Raw genomic sequence first — 16,501 nt, forward strand, 5'->3', positions numbered from 1 at the left:
ATCTTGCTGGCATGAGCATTAGTATCTAGGTTTGGTGGCTGATGATGGGATGGACTCCCGAATTTATGAAATTCTTGGGCAAATGGATGTATTTGGAGGATATCATCCTTAGTGAGGCAGCTGTAGCTCTTTATATACCATCAAGTAGGACATCACCCAATAGAAAATACATACGGAAAACCTAATTTTGAAGAGGGGAAGAAACAGTGGTTATCACTGATCAATTTTTAAACACAATTTCAAAAGCTCAGACAATACAGGCGAATAGTAAGTCCATGGTCCCGTGTGTGTGTGTGTGTGTGTGTGTGTGTGAATTCTCTGAGAGTGAACAAATGTCTTCCTAGATTTTACTCTAGAGAGACAGCCTACAGTGTAGCGGCAGTTATAAGCTGACCAATATTGGCTCTAAACCCTCCAATTTCTGTAACAGGACCAGTTTTCCACAAAGGCAGTGTTGCCACAGCACCTGCTTCCTACCTGTGCTGGTGTTCAGGCCTGGCCCAGGGCAAGGGCAAGGGCTGGCCAGCAGTGGCACTGAGCCCGGGGCCGGGGGTGGGGGCTGCCCATCGCTCAGCTGCTTGACCCGTTTTCGATGGGATTTGCCGTCATAGTGGACCTGGGCCTGAGCAGCAGAGTTTAGCTGGATGTTGCACACTTCACAAAAGGAGACGAGAACCTTCTCCCTCTCTTTACTGAACTGGTCCCCAGGCCTGTCGCTCTTCAACCCCTTCTCTTCCAAGCCCCGTAGGAAGGTTGCCATGTTCATGATTCCATCTTTACAACGGTTGCCGGGGCTTGAGTAGTTCTTGATAAACTGAAAGAAAAGAATACAAGGGCCTATAAATTTATATGTGCTCTCGTACCTTCCAGTGCAGGTATAATTCTTTTTCATTTGTTTGTTTTTGTTTTTCGAGACAGGGTTTCTCTGTGTAGCCCTGGCTGTCCTGGAACTCACTTTGTAGACCAGGCTGGCCTCGAACTCAGAAATCCGCCTGCCTCTGCCTCTCCAGTGCTGGGATTAAAGGAATCCGCCACCACGCCCGGCTATAATTCATTTTTAATGGTAGGTTTGAGCAGATATGATCTTCAGCCAATCTGAGATTTTTATACCTCTCCTTTTTCTATCATCTCTCCCTCCCTCTGTCCCGTTAACTCTGCCCATCCACAAGACCTTAGCTAGCAGTGGTCTTCTCCAGGGAAGCCATTCTGAACCCAGAGAAAGGACAGGGCCTGGTCATGTGTGGCACAGAACTATATGACTTCCTTCACAGAGTCCATGACATTGTATATTGCATGTCTCAGAAGTTATTTGTCATATGTCTATTTCCTCCACCAAATATGATCTCTGTGGGGACAGATATCTCTTCTGTGCATATGGCTTAGCCCTAAAACTGCACCTTTTACATAATAGGCCTGTAAACACCTGTTCAAATCAGGAAGGAGTGTTTTGAACACAAAATTGTTCCAAAGAATATGTGAAGACAAAAATAAACAGAAAGTACACACACACACACACACACACACACACACACACACACACATATACCAAACACCACACATACCACATACACAAACACACACACCACAGATACACATACACCATACACAACACACTACACACACAACACCACACATACCACACATACACACACACACACACACACGCATACACATCACACACAGATACACACACAATTGCACACACACAAGCAGAACCATGTCAGAGTTAGGGTTGAGAAAGATTAAAAACATAGTATCACCAGAACTTACACTGAATTGTGTTCTAAAAGCCCCTTTACAAATCAGTCAACTGGAATTTGCACATACTTTCTTGCAGATGTAGTGAAACAAATTGTAAATTTCCAGGTTAGCCCATAAATATCAATTTAATCTTTGATAAGCCTGAAATGTAGAGCATCTGGAATAAAAAGAAAATAGAAATACAGTATTAGAGTAAATCGACGCATATGTTAAAGGAGTAAGACAGAATCTGCGTCTGGCATAATTTTGTGTTTAAATTCTGATCTTTTCTTTCATTTGTTAGGTAGAAAACAGGATCATGAAGAATAATGACCCTCCTATGGGACTTTAAGAGAAAACTTCAGTACCTTGAGACCCTCAGTTAATGAACATGACCTTGCCTTCTTTTTCATTTATTGTTCAGTTCTACTTTAAATAGGTTAAGTGCTCGTTCCAGTCCTTCCCAGGTTGCTGACATTTCCATGCTACCCATGTGATTGTGTCGCTGTTCTGGGTCCCGGGTTGAGTGAGGAGAAAGCCACTCTGAGGGGAGAGGGTTATGCAAGCACAGTGACAAGCCCCTGCAGTCCCACACTGAAGAGACGGAGGAAGGAGAGTTTCCAGTTTAACACCAGGATGAACTGTACTCCAAAACTCATCTCAATTAAGACAAAATGAAAATAAACATGAGAGTGAACAACTGGGCAGAAAGCAAGTGAAATGTAGCATGCTTAAGAAAGAACAGACTAAAGAGGATGGTGCCTGACCAAGGAGGATGAAAAAAACCCATATAAAAGAATAATCAGGTGGCTGGAGAGATGGCACAGTGGTTAAGAGCACCAACTACTCTTCAGAAGGTCCTGAGTTCAAATCCCAGCAACCATATGGTAGCTCACAACCATCTGTAACAAGATCTGACGCCCTTTTCTGGAGTGTCTAAAGACAGCTATGTGTACTTACATATAATAAATAAATAAATCTTAAAAAAAAAAGAATAATCAGGACTCATCATGACTGGTGATAGATCGTTGTGTATGGAATAAACTCAGGGTCTGCAATATTTTATTGGCTTTGAGTGATTGTTTTATCCAAGTTTGTTTTGGGCTTTCTGGAAAGGAAGGAGAAACTAAACACAAGTTCACAAGTGGTTGTTCACAAGCTGAATAACGAAAATTCAGAAGGGTGTTACCAGAAAGACAGATGTTGATTCTACATGCAATATGCCAGATATATCTCTTATTTGTACACATATACCTAGCTGTGAGGGCAGTTCACATCTTGCTTACTTGATACATAAAATATACTCAGCTGGGCGTAGTGGCGCATGCCTTTAATCCCAGCACTTGGGAGGCAGAGGCAGGTGGATTTCTGAGTTCNAGGCCAGCCTGGTCTACANAGTGAGTTCCAGGACAGCCAGGGCTATACAGAGAAACCCTGTCTCAAAAAACCAAAAAAAAAAAAAAAAAAAACCAAAAAAAAACTCATCCCATATAGTGTCTTACCTGGTGCTACCATTTTAAGGGATTCTATAAAACTTTGCTTATTCTTTTTGGCTTAATCAGGCTGGTGAGATGACTCAGCAGGTAAAGACCCGTGGTGCCAAGCCTGACCACCTGAGTTCAATTCCCAAGATCTACATGTTGGAAGGATAAAACTGATTCCCACTTCCACACATGATATGTGGCATGCCTGCCCCATAACTAAAAGACTGGAGGGGAAATCCACACAAAGTATACATAAGTAGCTAGTAAGCAATTCCCAGAGCTAAGTTGAAAATACAAATTATTATTAAAATGAAATTTGAATTACACACATATAAATATTTTTGGTTTTGACTTCAAATCCAAAACCTCGACACACTTCAGAGCGTCAGTGCAATATGAAAGTTATGCTCAAACATCACCATACCTCCTCTCCGAATACTCAAATGTAAGAGTTAGTGAATGAGAAGAATTGATAAACAGACAGTTCTTAAATGAGCTAATCAATGTTGCACCCTGGTAAGAACACTAATCACTGTAAAGCAAGAAAACCTGGGACCGGTGAACCTTGCAAAGCTAGACCATCACTAGCCCTGACTGTACCGCTGGTAACTTAGAGAGCAACTGAGATCCTTGAGTCACCTAAGAGCTGCTCTGTTGGGGCTTTCTCCTGAAAACTGACACTTCCCAATGTCTCTGACCTTGTGCATGTTGTAACTGAAAGTGGTATCTCATAGAAGCAAGATATCTGCCATGTTATCCCCACCCCTTTAAATCTGAATTGAAACAATGACCTTGCTTTTGTGTATTATAAAAAGGTAACCCAGCTGCCGCTGCTTTTCTGGCCACTGTAAGTTGTCCTAGAAACAAGGCATACTTTACATTGGTTTACACGTGCATACCCAGAAATCAGGAGCCTGTAAAGTATATGCCCCCTCCCAGAGCTATTTTCCTAAGGGATCCTTCAACCCTCCAAGAACCACATCCACAGGTCTCTTTGGCAATGCTGCAAGGCAACACCTTAAGCGATGTTCACCAACTCCCAGTTATCAGTCCAAGACCTGATTTCATTCACCACACCTCCTTGCCTTCTCAGGGGAAAGCAAAGCTGGTTCTCACTAACAGCCACTTGCAACCAAAGTATATTTAGTTACAGTGGTCTTGGGAAAAGGACCTAGAGGTGGCAAATATCAGAATCTTGACATCCACATTGGGTCCAAAATGACATCATGCCAGTCTCACACCAGGTGTGGAGTGATAGTGTCGATAATGTAAACTTTCTGGCTAAGGGTGAGGTGAACAGTGAGTCTAAGTGGAAGGCAAGAGAAAAATCTCACTTGTTATTTTAATTTTTTTTTTTTTTAAATCGGGCTCTCCTAGATGACATGTTTTGTATGCATGGGGCAGAAAGCCCTTCAGGGATGCTGAATTTTTGAAAGCAATAAGCATCCTGCTACTTTAAGTAGACCCATGAAAGAAAAACATATTCTGATACGAGTCAATGTATGAAAAGGTGACGCTGTGAGCTGCCTTCTGGAAAGTGAACTGGAGGCCCAAATTGGACGATCAGTATGTATCAAAACGAGTGATTTTAAGTGATCAAGAGGTGACTGACTAGATGGACTTTTCTGAGGAGAAACTTATCTCTAGACCCGGTCCCATATGCACAGCCGTCAGTGGTTTTTACAATAACTTGGAAAGGGCTGCTTCAGAGGTAAACGTTGAATTCTGTGAAACAGCAGGACCATGTCCTGTGGACAGTGTGACAGTGACCTTTGGAGGAGCTGGCTGCGTATATTCCCCTCATTGCCACGCCCTGGGGACTTTTCACTTAGAGTCCTCCAGTCCTTGCCAGGGTCTCTGCACATCAAGATTCTACAGTCACAATTCTCTGTTCACAAATCCAGGATGGCACACTGCCCTCATGTGATCACTTTAAATCTCAATCTAGGTCTTATTTCCTCACTGAGTAAACACTTATTTATTGGACAGGCAACCAGGAAGCAACAGTGATTAGGGTGTGCAGTGCATACCAGTCTGACCGACAAGAAACAAGATGAATGAGGAAGGACAAAAAAAAAGGAAGGACAAGAGTGGGCTAGGTTCTTTGGGAGCTAATTTTTCCTCCCTTACGAGACTTCAAGAACCCCAGAAGACTGAAAAATTCCTTATTTGCCTTGGTACCCTCAACATCCATGATTCAAGTTAGTACAAAAAGGCTTTGAATTCTGTCTGAATAAGTTAATGTAGTGTTGTGTGTGCACATTTAAGGTGTGTGCATGGCGCTCACTGTGAACATAAGAACCAAGTTCCAAGTTCAAAGCTTGAACTGTTTCTGTTGTGGGTGGCCCAACTCTTGCAAGGTAACACTGTATCACTGACCACACAGCCTCACCCCTTCCTGTGGTTAGTCTAACAGGGAATAAAACAGTCAGTGTTGTGGGGAAGGTGCAGGCAAGCTTTGTGGATTTGAAAATACATGGGTGAGGCACTTGCTGGGCTCGAACACAGAGTGCGTTCACTTCCCAAGGATACAGAATGCAAGCACTTAATATTAAGTTCACCTCCAGGATGTCCATTTAGGGGGGAAATTAAGAGGTGAATAGAATGTGTTCCTTTCGTTGTATGGTTCAGTGTCTGATTCATAATAGGAGCTAGATATTGACGGCTATACTTGATTTAATCCAATTTCACATTCATCCAACACTGACTAACAATAATTAGCTGTTCTCAATCCGTGGTGATAGGAAAAAAAAGTCTAAAATAAAAACCTGTGAGAAAAAAAAAAAGAGTTCAGAGCTGAGGGTACAGTTCATAGAATTCGCTAGCATGTGCAAGGCTCTGGGTTCAAAGCCCTCAGCGCACTGGTACAAAACAAGCAGAAGGGAGCCCTACTAAAGTAGTCACTCTGCTGCTTCGGTCCAGAGCTTGACTCCAGAGAGTTCTGTGCACAGCTGTCTCCTACTTCCTCCTCACTGTAGCTCTGTGACACTGGATTCAAACTGCTGCATAGGGTTCAATGTTGCTACACTGTTTCTCCGTCCCGGGTCTTTCAATCACCTACTAACTGATGAGTACACCAGTACTCATTTCTGCTGAGTACTGGTGAGGTGGACTATAACAGGAAGCCCCAGACTCATCTGGATCCCAAAAGATGTTGGTGTCACAATTGGGTGAGAATGGCAGGCGCTGCTGTGCTTCTAGTACTTTCTTCCATTTGATTTTCTAATTAATTAATTAATTAGTTAATTAATTAATTAGAAATTAATTAATTTCCCTAACCCCCTCCCCTCCACCCCCAGTATGCTCCCACACTAGCACATCGCCAGATTAAGCACATCTTGAGAAAAGGTTTGAACTCAGCTCTTCGAGGCACACTGATCCTTCATTTGAGAGAAAACATCTTAGAGGCTCTCTGTAGTCTGTGAAGGCAAAAACAGAGGCCCAGAATACTGGGTAATGGACACTCTGGAGTGCTGGCTCCGAGGATGCCAATCTGCCTTCCGTAGCTGGACAAAAGGCATCCTCACCACCACAGAGTTGCTCCTCCAAAAATGATATTTTCTTTCATAAAGTATTCCTTTCTTGTTTCCGGCTCCTAACAGTTTTTGTTACATTCTGGGAGACGAGTGTGTTCCCCTGCCATTGCCTTGGGAGACTAGAGGAGAGCCCATGGCAAGGGGTGAAGCAGAAACACTCTACAGTAAGAGAAGAACGTCAAAGGGAGGCTAAGGCTCTGCCCAAAAGAGCTGCTTGATGGCACATATTCTGGATAAATAGCACGATTTCACAGCAAGTCCCCTTTTTTCCTGAAACTGTCCAAACGGCAAAACAAAACAGAAAACAACAACAAAAAAAGAGACAATCATAAATTCCGTGGATATGTTTAGGAAATGAAATATTTCCACTATCTGTCTTCCCAAAGATTGACAGGCAACGGGGAATAGAGGGGCGATCAGAGAGGAGCGGAAGCCTATGGTTCAGGTAACCCTGGAATGAGGAGAGACGCTGACTCTTGACACATGGTGACAGGCCTGAGGGTTCGCAGAAATGACTTTCACAGTGGTGACCCCTCTAGAGGGTTTGGTCTCAGAGCCCAAGGGGACCTCTCTCTAGCAGCAGCGTTTAGTTCTCCTCTAGTGTCTTTCTGTCCCTTCTCAAAAGCCCTCTGGGGATGAAGAGGGGCTCAGTAAGTAACACTGCATCCTGCTCTTGCAGATAACCCAAGCCTGCTTCTCAGCACACATGTCTGGTGGCTCACAGCAACCTGCACCCCAGTTCCAGAAATCTGATGTCAATTCTGGCCTCCATTTGTATCGTACTCACATACATGCAAGCATGCGTGCAAAATTAAATATAAAAGCAACACCTTAAAAATAAAACACATCCCTAACTCATCAGTAAAGACAACAAAAACTTAACAAATGATCTTGTCACTATGGGGCACTGGGGTGGCACCTGGGCAAAGGTCATGTGGGGAAGTAGCAGCAATGGACTAACGGATGCTGCTAACCTACAAAAGATAGCAGCAATGGACTAACGGATGCTGCTAACCTACAAAAGATAGCAGCAATGGACTAACGGATGCTGCTAACCTGCAAAAGAAGGAGACAGTGATTCAGAACCGGTCTGCTGGTGAAGACACTGAAAAACTATATAATAACATCTCAAGGGTCCCAGACACTGAAAAACTGTATACTGACTTCTCAAGGGTCCCCCAAGTCCTGAAAAAGAAAAGTAGAATCCCTGCATTGAGTCTAAATTTAAATTTGTTTATGTGTTGATTTATTATGGTGTTGGCAATAGAATCTAGAGTTGTGCAAGCATGCTGGACAAGAGCTCAACCTATGGGCTATATCCTCAGATCTGCATTTCTATATTTGTATGATATTGTGTACAAACAGGGAAGGACATTTGAGTATCTAAGTATAAAGCAAACAAACTGTATTCTCATTAATCATTACAGACAGAAAACCAATCAGATGGCTGGCACTTAGAAGGTATTCTATACGCCCAAGCAAGTGTTAGAATTCAAATGTAGTTTAGCTTTACTCAAAGGCTGCCAGTGAATTTAGTCTTGACTTTCCAAAGACCTGAAAGCTAAATGTGTTTATAAACAGATGTCTTTTCTGGAAACCTTGATCTTCAAAGTAGCCCAGGGCCATCAAATTCAGACAGCTTTAACAATGAGAATGCAATTTATTCTTAATGCCTGAATACGTTTCAGCTTTAATTGTATACTTCAGGTAAAGCAGGGACTGAAGCTATCTTTTATATTCCTGTTTGAAACAGGGTCTCCATCTGTACCCCAGGCTGGCCTCACACGTGTAATCCCCCTGAGCCAAATTTCCGCGTGCTGGGGACTGTAGCTAGACATGCACCAACACAGCCAGCTTTCCTATATGCTTAACACATGCAGCACATGAGCAGAGGAACATGAATGCTTCCTAGTGCAAGCCCACAATGGTGCAATAAAAATGCTGACTCAGAACGCTGTTAATGTTATATACAAAACAATGAGTAAAATGCTCAGTTAAACAGAGGAATAGATTGACTGCTATACAGATCTAGCTAAATAGATACAGAATATATACTGAATATTTTAAGATACAGATATTTAAGCAGTTAAATGATTTTAGGATAGAAATTAGATTGTACCATAATTTTAATCTTTAGAGAATTATGTGATATGCTAGCTTTCATGATATTAAATAAATAATCTTCAAGCACTACATTTAATTTTTATTTATTTATTTAACCACAGCATGAACTTTCCTAGAAAAAAAAAGGAATACTATTTGGGAATTCTTTTCTTTGGGGGATGAATCAAAGTCAAGAGACCAGGTTTGCAAACTTAAAACGATTACCCTAAGGAGATAATTAAGTACACCTACATCTAAAATATGATATAGTTTTTTATTTCTATATATCGAGTTATATTAATGAAAGAGTAAAATTTATTCCTGCCAAATTAACACTTAGCTTTTTATATTCAACTGAAACAAGCTTTAGGAACCCCTTCTGGCTATAAGAGATGCTACATCCGGGCTACATACCCCTCTTTTTTTGAATTTTAATTTTAATTTTTTAATTAAAATATGATCTTTCCCTCTTTCCTTTTGTCCCTTAGCCTCAATGTACCTGCCTTGCTCCCTCTCAAATTTCATGACTTCTTTTTCCGTTATCTGCTACTGTTACATATAGAACCACATAAATCTATAAATGCCACCTGCTGGGTCCATTTAGTATTACCTGTATGTATAGGATTTCAGGGCTGACCACTTGGTATTTGATAAATAATTGGGGGTCTCATCTATGGGGAAGGCTATTTCTCCTACAATAAGCATTCCTTACTTACCTGAAGATCTTTGTCTAGGGGTGAGGCCCTATGAGGTCCCCTTTCTACGTTAGTGTATATTGTTAGTGTATATATTAAAAAAGACACAAACAAGTACAACAGCAATAGACACACATAATCTTTATGGTAAGGATGGCCTGACCTCCATCTGTACTGTAGCCTGGCTCATCTGTACAACACGAGACAGAGACAAAGCACAGGAGAGGGAACTTAGAAACAACTAATGAGGACCTCAGCAAGGACAGACACGGGAGCCCAGCCCCTGACATTGTCATTCACTGTCCAGGCCGGGGAACACCCAAGAACATTTTCCTGTGAAAACCCAGAAGGTTTTTTATGAAGTGAGAGTAAGTAATCCCACCTGATAGGAGCCTCCTATTGCATGGAAGAGGGGACAGAAAGTCACTAGATGGCTCCACAGAATGCTACAGAGTCCATCAAAGAAGTAATGGTTTGGGCTTTAGATGCTGTGGTGGTTTGGATACACTTAGGCCCAGGAGTGGCACTATTAGGAGGTGTTGCTTTGTTGGAGAAAGTGTGACTCTGGGGGTATAGGCTTTAAGGCCCTCATCCTAGCTGCCTGGAAGCTAGTCTTCTAGCAGCCTTCAAATGAAGGGTAGAGCTCTCAGCTCCCCCACCACCATGCCTGTCTGGACACTGCCATGCTATCAAAGTGGTAACTTTGATGACACTAGACTGAACCTCTGAACCTGTAAGCCAGTCTCTATTAAATATTGTCCATCTAAGAGTTGGATTAGTCATGGTGTCTGTTCACAGCGGTAAAACCCTAACTAAGATGCTTTACTCTTGGCTCACTAATCCACTCCTATTCTCAAAATTGCTTTTGTGCTTTCTTAACCAGTGTCTCTATTTTCCTTTCTGACCATTATGCCATGATGTAGTTCTTTGTCCAGGGACACAAGAGCCTGAATCAGGTGCCGATCTGCCACTCAAGAGCAATCATGTTTACTCTCTCCCTTCTCTTTATTTCAGTTTCACACACTAGCTGAGAGCTTACTCATGNTTCCCCGGATGCTTTGGGCTTCTTTTCTTGCTCTGAGAAGGCTACCTTCATCTCTGCCCCAGGAGCTGCTTGCAAACTCCACAGCTGAGTCTGCTTGTGTTCTTGAAGGTATGACTTTCTCTCCTCCTCTCCTCCATCACCCTCTTCCCAGCAACTGCCAAGACTTACAGCTTGCCTGCCCTCCTGTTTTTCTCTCAAAGTTGTCCTTGAGTTATAAAAACATAAAAGCAGGGATGATTTCATTCAGGTCCCTGCCAGTACCAGACTCACTCTTGGCTGAGGGCAGTTTCCATCATGGGCCCTTTAACTCAGTCATGAAGATTTTTCATACCCAGCATCACCAAAGGCCATTCTTCCTAACACATCATGTGGGCTTAGTGGGTAAAAGGAACATTTAGAAAACAGTTGACCAGTTCTCAATTATAATAACTTGCTCACAAAGGAAACTATTTTCTTGGGTAGTACATTGGTGTGGCATTTGTAGTTAAAAAAAAAAAAAAAAAAAAAAAAAANAGAAGGAAGGAAGGAAGGAAGGAAGGAAGGAAGGAAGGAAGGAAGGAAGGAAGGAAGGAAGGAATTCAAATTTATATAGGCTTATTTTTGAACTAGTAGGTCAAAGAAGGATATCTTTGCCCCAGGAAAAATGCTATAATGCCAGGTCAACAGATGTAAACTGGAAGCACCTCAAGTAAAATGCAGTGAATAGCCACCTATGCACACAACACACTCCTCTGTACCTTAACAGCATTAAAGAACAACTAAGTTATTGAAAACACAAAGTCCTGCTAGGCTGTTCATGTGTAATTTTTCCACACTTACCACTTACATGAAGAATAAAACCTTATCTCATGATTTATATGAGGGACTAGTAGTGACTATACTACACCACACACACACACACACACACACACACACACACACACACACACACAATCGAATATAATTGTAATTGAAACATTTTGTTTCCCTCTTGGAAAATAATTTTTAATCTTCTTTAAATTTCTTCAACCCAGTTGTGCTTCATTTGTGAAATTACTTTGCATTTTCTCATTACAAAACTAATGTGCTTATTGTCCAGAATTAGTGGAGTCAAAGTAATGATGTCTAAAACCTGGGAGATGTAATTTCTTAAAATTGGCATGATTCGAAGATGTATATGGCGTTTCAATGAATCAAGGGCAACCAAGGCAATTCTGAAGAACAATTAAGGTGAAGGGCTTGGATCGACAGAGGTCACAGACTATCATGAGGCTACAGTAAGACATCCTGGTTTTAGTTGAGGGGAAAAAATAAACTGACCAGAATAAAGGAATTAGTTCAAACAAAGACCATGGTGTGTATGGTGAACTGATGTGCATGTGTGAGCTTATGTACTGAGGACACAATTGATAATGTAGTGAAGAAAGGATAGCAATTTCCATGAATGAATTGAGTTGATTGATGTCTCTATTTTTTTTATATATAAAACGTATTTTGCTACTTACTGCATACCTCAGGCTTGTCCTTCTCTTAGAGTATGGCAAGGGGTGACAGTAGGAGGCATAGGTAAATGGTGATGATGATAGGCATAAGGGTGATGGTAGCAGGTAGAAGTGAGGGGAGACAGTGTCCAACACAGGTGAGGGGTGATGTCAAGCACAGGTGAGGGGTGGTGGTGGTAGGTGGTAGGCGTGGCTTGAGGAGAGCACAGCTTTCATAACTTCAAAGTCGGCAAAGACATAAAAATACTGACACCAAGACAAAAGAAATATTAAATACATTAAAGTCAAAATTATTTCTTCAACTAAGGATACCTACCAACTAAGTTATTGAAAAAGATATTATCAATTCATATACATTCAGAGAAGGATTAAGTTTGCTACATGAAATCTCCTCTGAAGCTTTAAAGACCATCAATTCAACAGAAAAATGAACCTGAATTCAGAATGAATTTGAGAGAAAAACAGGAGGGCAGGCAAGCTGTAAGTCTTGGCAGTTGCTGGGAAGAGGGTGATGGAGGAGAGGAGGAGAGAAAGTCATACCTTCAAGAACACAAGCAGACTCAGCTGTGGAGTTTGCAAGCAGCTCCTGGGGCAGAGATGAAGGTAGCCTTCTCAGAGCAAGAAAAGAAGCCCAAAGCATCCGGGGAANCATGAGTAAGCTCTCAGCTAGTGTGTGAAACTGAAATAAAGAGAAGGGAGAGAGTAAACATGATTGCTCTTGAGTGGCAGATCGGCACCTGATTCAGGCTCTTGTGTCCCTGGACAAGGAACTACATCATGGCATAATGGTCAGAAAGGAAAATAGAGACACTGGTTAAGAAAGCACAAAAGCAATTTTGAGAAAATTCAGAAAATGAAAAAACTCTGAATTCAGAAGAGAGTCAGTACTCTAATAAGAAGTAAGGTCATGGAAAGGTGTCCAAGCTCTTTAGGCATCCCAGAAACACAAATGAGCACTATGATGTGACACTAGTGAAAACAGAAACAACAGAAAACATGATGTAGTTAATAAGGAAATAGAAAAATCAAACCTGATACACAGATGCCAGATGAGCACACTACTACCAACCATTTATGAAAACTGGAAACATCTACTAAAGTAGAACATGTATACACTTGAAGATCCAGCAAATTTACCCTTAGGTATATAACCAACATATATGTTGGTGTTCTCTTTGAATGTACACACATTCACTAAGATCTGTATGAAAGTGCTATATATATTAGACCTACACTAAAAAATACCCAAATATCCACCAAGAGTATATACTGTATGTTATTTGAAAACTAACAAAAGAAAAAGGATAATGAGTATGAGCATGTACATTATAATATATTAATTCAATATATTAACTCAACGAAAGAATAACATACATAAAAAAGAATGGATACTTTCTAGCTACATACAGCAATATGACTGAATTTCACCAATAACACCAGTTAGTTACCACTGACCTTCTCAGCCTTTCCTTACAGCCCATCTCCATGTCTTTATGCCAACACTGATCCACAGAAACTTTAAACCAGGAACTTCTAGTGGCCACAATGGGCTGGGATACCAGCTTTCCGGCTCCCATCCTGATCTCTCAATTCTATAGCAGCCTGCTTACAGGAGCCCCTCCTCTCACCCACCTACATTCCCTGGAAACACTGCCTCTTGGTGCATAGAAGCACTTTCCTAACAAGAATCCCATGGCCACCACACTGGCCTAGGAGTAGACTATGTCAACCAAAGAATGGAACACCTGCCCAACAAACACATGGCCAAATGTGTACACCAAACCAAACAAACAAACAAAAAAATTTTAAACATGGTAACTCCACATGCCTAGTTCCTAGAACAAAAATATGATAATTAATACCTAAAATAATATGCCTCCTCCTGAAGCCAGCAATCTTATTGCAGCAGTCCCTAAGAAATGCAAGTTAGATAGCTGAGGCCAAAACAAAGACTTCAAATTAGTAATTATGAATATGCTCCTTTAAAAGAATATGAATAAATGACTTGGTAAAAACACAAACAGTTTAATGAAATATTGAAAACACTTCAAGACATCAAAGAATCTAAAGAAAATCAAAACTGGCATGAAAAACTTAGAATGTCAAGCAAAAACCTCACAAGTAAGCCTCATCAACAGATTATATAAGACTTGGAAGAAAGAATTTCTAGTCTTGAAGACAAAGATTTAAAAATGGATAGCTCAAAACTTAAAAATAAGATTTAAGGGCGAGAGAGATGGCTCAGCAGGTAAGAGCACTGAATGCTCTTCCGGAGGCCCTGAGTTCAAATCCTAGCAACCACATGGTGGCTCACAACCATCTGTAATGGGATCTGATGCCTTCTTCTGGTTTGTCTGAAGATAGCTACAGTGTACTTACATATAATAAATAAATAAAATATTTTAAAAAAGATTTAAATCTAAAAAATTCAGGCACAACACATTCAGAATATCTAAAACACTATTAAAAACAACTAAGAATAGCAGAAATAGAGGATGGGCAAGAAACTCAAGTCAAAAGTACATAAAATATTTTCAATAAAGAAACCTTCTCTAACTTATAGAAAGAGGTGCCTATCAGGATACAAGAAGTATAAAGAACACAAAATACAATGGATAATAAAAAAACAATCTGCAATACATAGAAATCGAAACTATATATATATATATATATATATATATATATATGAAAGAAAGAAAGAAAGAAAGAAAGAAAGAAAGAAAGAAAGAAAGAGAGAGAGAAAGAAAGATTATTGATTATTAAAAGCTGCTGGCGATAAAGAAGACCAAGTCATATTTAAAAAGCAGACTGAAGCTGGGCAGTGGTGGTGCACGCCTTTAATCCCAGCACTTGGGAGGCAAAGAGAGGTGGACTTTTGAGTTTGAGGCCAGCCTGATCTACAGAGTGAGTTCCAGGACAGCCAAGACTATACAGAGAAACCCTGTCTCAAAAAACCAAAAGAAAAAAAAAAAGGGGGGGGCAGACTGATTAGAATTAAGACCGGATTTCTCAAAGGAGATTTTGAAATCCAGAAAGGCCCAGTCAGAAATTCTACAAACTAAGAAAGTCCACAGATTTCAGGCCAGACCACTATACCCAGCAAAAACTATCAGTCACAATAGATGGAGAAAGAAAACATTACATGATAAAACCACAATCAATAAAATAAAGAAGTGGTTCTTTAAGAAATATCAACAAAAAAACCCACAGTCAATAAAATAAAGAATTGGTTCTTTAAGAAAAATTAACAAGACTAACAAAACCTTAGCCAACTTAACTCAAACGTGGACAAAGAAGATGCAAACTAATAAAATCAGAGATAAAAAGGAAGGCATTACAGAAGACACCAAGAAATTCAACAAATCATGAGAACATACCTTTAAAATCCACCAAACTGGTAAACCTACAAGAAATGTATAAATTTCTTGATATATACAGACCTACCAAAGTTAAGTCAATACCAAATTAATTTAAGCAGACTTATAACTTCTAATGAAATATAAATAGTAACTAAAAGTCTCTCAAACAATGATAGATAGATAGATAGATAGATAGATAGATAGATAGATAGATAGATAGATAGACAGACAGATAGACAGACAGATATCTATCTACCAAATCTTCAAATAAATAACACTAATACTCCTCAAATTATTTCATAAAATAGAAATTTAAAAACTATTTTCTGACCTTAGGCCCAAATTTGGCAGGTAGTCCCATGGTCTCCAGAGTACTCTGCACCCCACAGGTGCCCTAGCACACCCAGGATCTCAGGATCACTGGTAAGTGGAACATAACATCTGTTCCAAGAGAACTGGGGTCCCTGGGGAGAGCTGGAGCATAGACACAGGAACCCTACCTGATCAGTGGCTCGGGTTCCTTCTGGTTGGTGATGGTCTACCTTGGTTTAGAACTCAATGGACAGCAGCATGGTCCCCAGATGAGGTAGCATTTTCAAGCACTCTAACACACCCAGGATAGTAGGATCCCAGGATCCAAAAAGATTGGTCACACCAGGAACTCAGCATCACATGATCCCAGAATCACAGGATCACTAAGAAAGCTGGACTCTGAGAAGATCTGACTCAATTGGGATTATAGGAAGGACAGGCTCCAATCAGATATATCAAGGGCAGGGTGCACTTGAGATAATCAGAGGGTGGGAGTCAAGCGTAAGAACAACAACAAAAAAACAGAAACCAGCGTTACTTGGCATCATCAGAACCCAACACTCCCACCATAGCAAGTCCTGGATATACCATCACACAAAAGCAAGATATGGATCTAAAGTCACTTTACATGATGACGATGGAAGACTATGAGAATGACATAAATAACTTCTTTAAAGAAATACAGGAGAACACATCCAAACAGGTGAAAGAATTGAACAAAAACATCCAGGATCTAAAAATGGAAG

General features: G+C 40.7%; 1 protein-coding gene across 3 annotated transcripts in view; it reads right to left on the reverse strand.

The window, feature by feature from the left end:
• Znf385b (zinc finger protein 385B) overlaps positions 1 to 12,705 on the reverse strand; it is a 306,268-nt gene extending 293,563 nt beyond the window's left edge. For 2 of the 3 annotated variants that reach the window (XM_029537103.1, XM_029537101.1), the window contains exon 1: positions 478 to 813. In XM_029537103.1, coding sequence (XP_029392963.1) covers positions 478 to 766 — 289 coding nt within the window. In that variant the 5' untranslated portion in view covers positions 767 to 813. Of the gene's footprint in view, positions 1 to 477; positions 815 to 1,770; positions 1,919 to 12,624 lie in introns of those variants that run through there. The other variant, XM_029537096.1, reaches the window with a different exon arrangement.
• Positions 12,706 to 16,501: the final 3,796 nt, after the last annotated feature.

This window comes from Mus pahari, chromosome 3, assembly GCF_900095145.1.
Source record: "Mus pahari chromosome 3, PAHARI_EIJ_v1.1, whole genome shotgun sequence".
In the NCBI taxonomy this organism is placed as follows: Eukaryota; Metazoa; Chordata; class Mammalia; order Rodentia; family Muridae; genus Mus; species Mus pahari.